Here is a 7,489-nt window from a genome sequence, read left to right as displayed (position 1 = left end):
CCAAAAATAATCAAGATAAAAAGCACGGGTCCGAGATGCAAGGAAACATGTCCGAATCTGATCATAACCGAGGCGTCGCAGACTGACGACGCCATAACCGTATGCAGGAAGGGACATGGCGACGGTACAAAAATAAATACGTCGATCTCAATCTCAACGGCGGTTGAAGACGAGGCGTCGTACTTGTCCGCGATACAAGAAGAGGAATCCGAAAAGAGTGAGTCTACGGTGGAGAAGTCGAAGAAGGGTGAAGCTGCGATAGAAAAGTCGAAGAAAATCGTCGTTACGACGGATAAATCGAATGAAAGTAAAACTAGCAGAGAGGAGTCGAAAGTGGATAAGTCTGTGGGAGACAAATCTGGGATCGATGACGAAGAATCTGTACCAGTTCCGTCAGACGTGGAAACAGATGCTGGGCCAGCTTCGAAAGAGGCTACGACTAACACGTCGAACGTTAATTCCATCGATACAGCAGTGGACAAACGGCCGTCGAAACCAACCGCGAGCATATACGAAATGGGAACGATGATAACGAGCCACTCGACAACCCTGTTGGACAAACCCAGAAGACGAGGGAATTGTCGTGTGATTTGCGCGGAATCGTGTCAAAGTTTCTATTCGGACGCGAGAGTAAGCAGTAATTTCAACTATTGCACGAGCGTTGTGCATCCAGTGTCTAGTCGTTGCACGGTGCAATGCGACAGGGACCCCGCGTCGATCTGCTCGACGACCAATCGACAGAATTCTTGTGAATCGCTCGATTACTGTGCGAATCGTTGCTTCGATCGTAGGACCAGTTGCGACGGGACAGGATCGAACGAATTTTGCCCAACGACAGGCTGTTGGTCGTCCAGAAACAAGAGGAGCCTCGGCTCGTTTCGAGAGGCGTTTATGCGCCATCAAGTCGGCAGGATAAATAATACCCACGGGTGCTCGATAGCTGGAGGGCCGCTCGAGGCCGCGCAGAGCCGTTCGAATCGTAACAATGCGTGCAATCAATATTACTTAAACTTCAACAGAGCCTACAATACGGCTGGAAGATACTGCTTGTGCAACAATGGATACAATGTTCGAAGCGCGAACCCATACTACTGCTCAGTGAGAAGTCAAACACTCTGCAGCACACCGAGGAGCTACTGTTACTCTTTTAACGCGTGGTATTGACGAATGCACGGCTTTGAGCAAGCTTGTAACAGTTCAATGGGAGCGAGTTTATGTCTTCGATATGAACATTTCTATAGTTTGTTACAACGTCACGGGTTATAATAAAAATAAAAAGAAACGGACAGAAAAGTATTAAATTCATTTGTACGTAGCGTAGAGAAAATTGATTATTATACAATACGACACGTAACAATGGAGATTGGATATTTTTTCGAATCAGGATTAACGATAACCGCGCGGTTACTCGGTACGAAACAGGACGTTAACAACGGCTTAAACTGATCCAGGTTTTAATTACACGCCGTCCTGGCGTAAAGTATAATTAAGCAAAGTACCCGTGCACTGTTATGGTTCACGGATTTCACCAACAATTAAACTGTCTACGGATCTGCAACTCGTTAGAATTTACAGTTACAATTACAACGGCGTGTCCTAAAGGCTTGCGCGGGGCGCGATAATTTTCGAAATCGCGAACAGAGGACAGGAGTTGAAACGTTCTTCGGGGCGAGTTCAAAAGTCGGGACTAAACAAATTTCTTCCCGCAGGGGATACGCGGGCGTCACGAGTGGCGGTGGTCAGCAGCCGCACGGGTACAGGAAAGAACGTGGAAGTTTGTTGCGAAGTTCGTCGACGGGCAACGTAACAGAAACTCGGGACGGAGCATCCGCTTCAAGCTAGAACCTGCGTGCGACGTGTAATTACTGTCGGGGTGGTTCGTTGTCATGTCGCCCGGTGTAATAAAAATTCTGGAGAAATACAATTAACCTGCCCCGTATTACGAGACTTAACGAGCCATTTTAAACAGTACCGTTGCATATGCATGAAATTAAGGAAATTGCTAACGGGGCTGAGAAACGGGAAGGCCTGGTAATTTTGCTGCTTCGAGACAAGTACGCGCTTGTTCGAGATGGACTGTCGATACCTGTAAGTACTTCACAATTTTTTAAAATAATTTTTCAATTACGAAAAATGCTTCTTTATCACGTCTAATAGATCTTGCTAATCTTTACAGACAAGTGATGATACATTCTCGAGATAATTTACAATTGCAAGTAAGAAGTAAAAATGACGTATACTCGATGAGAAAAGTGTACAGTTCGCAAAAGATACGTCCCAGAAGCTCGTACGTGAATTCAGTGAGCGGTGCGAATTTAAGCAACGTACCGCAGCAGCAGTCTGGGCTCGTAAAATATAAAACACTCGGATATTTCACGACAACGGGTCTTAAGAGAACATTCCGGTACCGTAAATGGCTTTCGCGGTCAGCTATCCCGGGGACGAAAACTTCCATGAAGTTTACCGTGAGCTTCTTCTGTGTCATCCAGTTACCGGAAACCAGGGCTGGTACATCTCGACCCGACCGAAAACCCCGCAAGACGCGCCGCTGAGAGATACGTACGGTGGTTTCCTCACGTTGCGCCGCAATAATTTTTCCCAGCCAACCGTGCTCCCCTTTTATTTCCTATTTTCTAAAACAAAAGAAAAAAGGGCGGGGGACGCGAGGACGGCGGCACGTAGTCGCGTTGATGGGGACAATAGCTAGGTCCGAGTAGCCGTCGCGGTGGGTACACGTAGGTGTGGGTACGCGAAGTTATGAGGGAAGAGGTAAAAATGTCACGGAGATCATAAAACGATGGCTTTCAAGGGAAACTCGAGAACTCTTCAGCGCGGACCGCGTGGCGAAAATCTCGACTGTGGCAGGGCGGTTCGAGAATATTTCGTGGCCGACGAAACATCCCCCGGACGGGCGAGCTTAAGGGAAGATCCTGGTACCTTAAGTGGCTTTAATGGTCAGTGTCCATTGAGACGAAAATTTCGCGAAAGTTCGCCCCAAAGTTCGGCCAGAAGCCAGCAGCCGTGTTGCAAGACACCGAGCGGCCACCGCCTGAGTGCCAAGTATCACTTAGGACACGTGAGTAATCCTGAGGAACGTATCTCGCCGGAGCGACGCTGTCATCGCTGCCAAACACACTCTGGGAGCAAGGTCGAAACAACTACGAGGCTACGGAGTCGCGGAGACTCGATGTGATTTGCAAAGTTATCGCCAGACACGAGCCTGAAGAGCGAGGACGATTACGAAAGGGACAATGCTTTTAGGAACTAAGTTGATGCAGTTTCTTGGTGCTCCAGAAAGATCCGTTTAAGAAAATTATACGAAATTACTAGTTCTGTCAAAGAGAATGTATAAATAAATATATAAATAAATTGCATAGTAAGTTTGCCTAAATCTTTTTAACAAATAGTACATTTAATTAGTACCCAACCACCCCATTCAAAACTAATCGATAAAACTCTACGAACAATTGGAATAATATCGAGTTTGTCGATGTTTGAGCATTGCGCGATGCATAGCAACGGAACAGTCTTTCGGCTCAACATTCAATATCGTAACGAGATCAAACAATTTAATTTCCCCGTTCCAGTTACCATTGATTTTCAACAACTATGCTGTACACTTGTCGAAAGTGTTTCACCGTTCCATCAACGATGATAGTCTAACCTAAATCGATGGTCGCTGCTCCATTCGCGATCGATTCAATTCGTTAATCATGAAACTCTTGAGTGGTTTAAACAACGCGCCTTATCGACCGCGAAGGGTGCTCTGCGTTTCGAAGCTGTCCGCGTTGGAGTTCCTGCGAATACGGAATCCCGACCTGAGCGAGGATCAAATATTGTCGAAGATAAGAGGGCACGGCCAGAATTCGGAGGAAATTTTCGCGGAGCATGAACGGCAGATTGTTTGCGAGCAAAATCTGGCCGCGGCTCTGAAGAAGCTCGACATCAGTTTTCGTATCACGAAAAGGTAGCGTCGAGAGTTATCACGTAATAAACTTTGATGCTCGGTGGAACAGCTGCGGTGCGCACGACAGACGTAAAGAAAGAAAAGGGAGCAAGACGGGACGAGCTCCTAAAAACTGCGTTTTATACTTTTCTTTTATGCCCTGCGACAATTAACGCGTGGCTGGTCTTGAAATGCCGCGAATAAAGTTCCGCAAATTTGTTCACGCCTGACGAGTTTGTATTCGATTGCGCAGAATAAGGGAGGCAACGAAATGCGCCAAGTGGGCAGACCTGGTGATTTCGATCGGCGGCGATGGCACGTTTCTGTTTGCCTCGAAACTAATTATGGACAACACGAAGCCGGTGTTCGGCATCAATCCGTGCGCCTCGAGCGAGAGCAATATTTTTACGCTTCCGTCAAAGTACGGGGCGGATATCGAGAGTGTATTTGAAAAACTCCGTGCCGGAGAATACACGTTATTGATGCGGAGCCGCATACGGACGGTAATGAAAGGGGTGGGACTTTATAGACGACCTTTTCACATACACGAGAAGAGCCGCACACAAGGGGAGAGGAGAATCGAGTGGGTGCATTATAGAAAAGTTATCCTCTCTCTGATCTAAGCTTGTTCTACCCTGTCAGAAATCAATATGTGCATTTTTATTCGCTACGGCTAGCCGTAGGGAAATTTCCTCCCCCGGGAACCGCCTTGCTTTCCTTTCCTCCGCGACGTTTACTTTCGTTCACGGAATGCACTTTAGACTCGCGTCACTCGTACAGATACCTCCGTGCATTATGAGTGCAATCGCGCAGAAATCCTCACACTGTTCTCAATTTATTTCAGTTCATATTACTCTAACATCGCGTAAAAGATTTTGGCAAAAATTAGAAATCATCGGATCTACCCTCGCGAAACCATCTCTATCCATCACGTAACAGCAGTGACAAAGCAACGGACGAGCGTAAATTTATTTTCTTATTTTCATGAATTCATTACTTTCATTGTACATACTTCGAGTCTCCATTTCTGGTCCCATCTCGAAGATTAAACTTTACGCTCTTTCGGCGATTCCTCGGCTGGAATTGCGGTGGCGAAAATGATAAAACATCTGCAACAAAGTATATACGGTTCCCTCTGTATCTCCCGTTCGCGGAATGACTGGCTTAACAGAGTTCTTTCTCCAGGCAATCTATTCTCTTAAGTTTTAAGTAAGTCGTACGTATCGCCGATTCTGCGTTTTCATAAGGGCCGTAATGCGTCTTCATTTCGCGGCCCCCTGGTCCTCTCCGCCGAATAGTTCCGTGTTAGACACCCCCTGCACGCTGGAACTTCGGCAGTTATAACTTGTAAATTACAATAACCTTGTAGTTACGAGTTGCGCGAAAAAGTCGTTACTTCCTAATTGTGTCTAACAGGAATTTTACGAGAACTCGCCATACACAGAAACGGGGAATAGCAGAACGAAGAATTGAAAAACTTTAAACATCGCGAGTTGAAATGTTTTATTTTCAAAAGGATCTCGTTTTTCGCGGAAACGATGTCTGAGAAGACGCAATTTTCTTATTCTTGACTTTGAAACTCCTTCTGAAGATAGCTGAACACTTTGGCTCTGTACTATTTTACGTTTTCTAAACCTTCTGGAGGATTTTCCTCGGATGTTTGCAATATACGAGTAAACAGCTACCGATTCGATACGAATATTTGATAACATAGGTTTATTCAACATGACGCACAAGCGAACCTATCGATTCCTTTATCGATACGAGAAATTTACTTATCGATATCGTTCGAGCTTACTATTTATATCGAAGTATTCAATATTTAATAGAATTATACCGTCGATACAGGTTCGTTACTTCAATCACGCTGAAAGTTGATCGTTAACGCCATTCTTCGTTATTCTTCATTAAAATACTTCGTTCCTTCCTTCGTTCATTCTTCATTAATATCATTAAATCTAAATAAGTTCCTTTCCAGCAACATAGTATCCAGTTCATTTCACGTGTTTTATTCATCCACAAAATTCATTTGCTTCCCCACATCTACGTCAGAAGTGACCAATCGATCGCTCTAATTGAAACTAATTGAATTCTTAGAGTTCTCAAACCATCGCTGCGAAGAAAAATCGCGGACGCCTTTCAACCCCGTCAGAGGATTTTACCTTGGCTCGCATTGAACGAGGTCAATTACAAGTCCCTTTCATTTTTTATCGTATCATCGTTACGAGAAGAATGCGTATCGCGAGATGTACGATCGATCGATTTTCCCACGCAACGTTTTAGGTGTTCATGGGTGAATTTTTGGCGGCCAGGCCGATAACCATGGTCGTTCGATTGGAAAATGAGGAGTCATTCCGGATTCGAAGCTCGGGTATATGCGTTTGCACAGGCTCCGGTTCCCAGTCTTGGTACAGATCTATGAACGTCCAATCGGCTGATACCATTCGCGCTATCGTCGAGATAGCCACAGGCAAGAAATTAAGCCCCGAGGAAACCGATGAATTGCTGTACAAATACAATACGTCGCTCATGTACCCCGTAGGTAACTAAATCGCGGATTATTAACCACGCTCCAAGAGCCAAAGCGTATGCGATTCTTAACCAATGAATTGAGAATTTAAATAACGTAACTGTTGCAATTATAAATTATGGTAATATCGGAGAACATTAATGAATCTTCAAAAAGGTTTATTTTATTTACGAAACGTATAAGCCCCATATTGAATATTTCGTTCGATCCATTGAAATGTACTATTTCGACAGCACGTTTTTTCTCTTTCGTTACTTTGCAGAGGACTTAAGTATGACGTACAAGATCCGCGAGATGTATCACTCGACGCGATGCACAAAGTACAAGTGTTGCCCGGACAGAGTAAGATGCAGGAAGCTTACAGTGATATCCCACGGCTTTGACGCTGGCCTGGTGATAGACGGATGTATTTCTTTGCCCTTCAACGACGGCACTGTCGCGGCTTTCGACGTCAGACCTGAATATTCCTTAAGAAATATCGTTCTGACTTGATGCGCGCGATATATTAAATAAATTGTTCGTTAAAAGACTTGCACCCCCTACTTTTACTTAAAAATCGAAACGTACGCCCTTCGACGAGTCGAAACCCTGGGAACATAATTACAACGCCCCTCCAGTACCTTCTTGTTATTACAGCCTCTTTTCTGCTCCAAGGTTATGCCATTTATTGATCTACAATAATCCCGATTCCGTGGAGAAAGAAAGTACGAGAAAAGCTTTCCCCTTCGCGATCATCCCAGTCTCGTCGTTAATACAGCTCGATTTCTTATTTATCTCTAATGGCGGCGGCGTAGGACAAAGTAACAAATAATTGCGCACATTTGTTCCGAAAATGAAGGTGGGTCCGCGAGAGTAAGAGATAGGAAGGGCCGGTGGTTATTTCGCCGGCAAAGGGCGACCTTTTGCTCTTTTTTCCACGACAAAAGGGGGAGAGTGAAATACCTCTCCGGGTTCCATTTTCCGTTTCCTTGCAAGGAAGCCAGCCACGTCCAGACTTCCATTAACCCCGTAAT

The 7,489-nt window shown here is 45.1% G+C and overlaps 1 protein-coding gene across 1 annotated transcript; it reads left to right on the top strand.

The window, feature by feature from the left end:
• Positions 1–3,713: 3,713 nt before the first annotated feature.
• LOC143433454 (NAD kinase 2, mitochondrial) lies at positions 3,714–6,968 on the top strand. Its single transcript, XM_076910791.1, has 5 exons — positions 3,714–3,967; positions 4,200–4,529; positions 6,044–6,128; positions 6,230–6,488; positions 6,739–6,968. The coding sequence occupies exons 1-5, from the start codon at positions 3,714–3,716 to the stop codon at positions 6,966–6,968; spliced, it is 1,158 nt and encodes a 385-aa protein (XP_076766906.1).
• Positions 6,969–7,489: the final 521 nt, after the last annotated feature.

The sequence above is a fragment of the Xylocopa sonorina genome, chromosome 3, assembly GCF_050948175.1.
Source record: "Xylocopa sonorina isolate GNS202 chromosome 3, iyXylSono1_principal, whole genome shotgun sequence".
Taxonomy (NCBI): Eukaryota; Metazoa; Arthropoda; class Insecta; order Hymenoptera; family Apidae; genus Xylocopa; species Xylocopa sonorina.
This window is presented reverse-complemented; position numbering and strand designations above follow the sequence as displayed.

What these genes read in the sequence shown, in the direction of transcription:
- LOC143433454 (XM_076910791.1), top strand. Translation starts at nt 3,714, where the DNA reads ATGAAACTCTTGAGTGGTTTAAACAACGCGCCTTATCGACCGCGAAGG. An exon ending in AGTTTTCGTATCACGAAAAG is followed by an intron (nt 3,968 to 4,199) that starts GTAGCGTCGAGA and finishes TCGATTGCGCAG; the next exon opens with AATAAGGGAGGCAACGAAAT. An exon ending in CAAGGGGAGAGGAGAATCGA is followed by an intron (nt 4,530 to 6,043) that starts GTGGGTGCATTA and finishes TTGAATTCTTAG; the next exon opens with AGTTCTCAAACCATCGCTGC.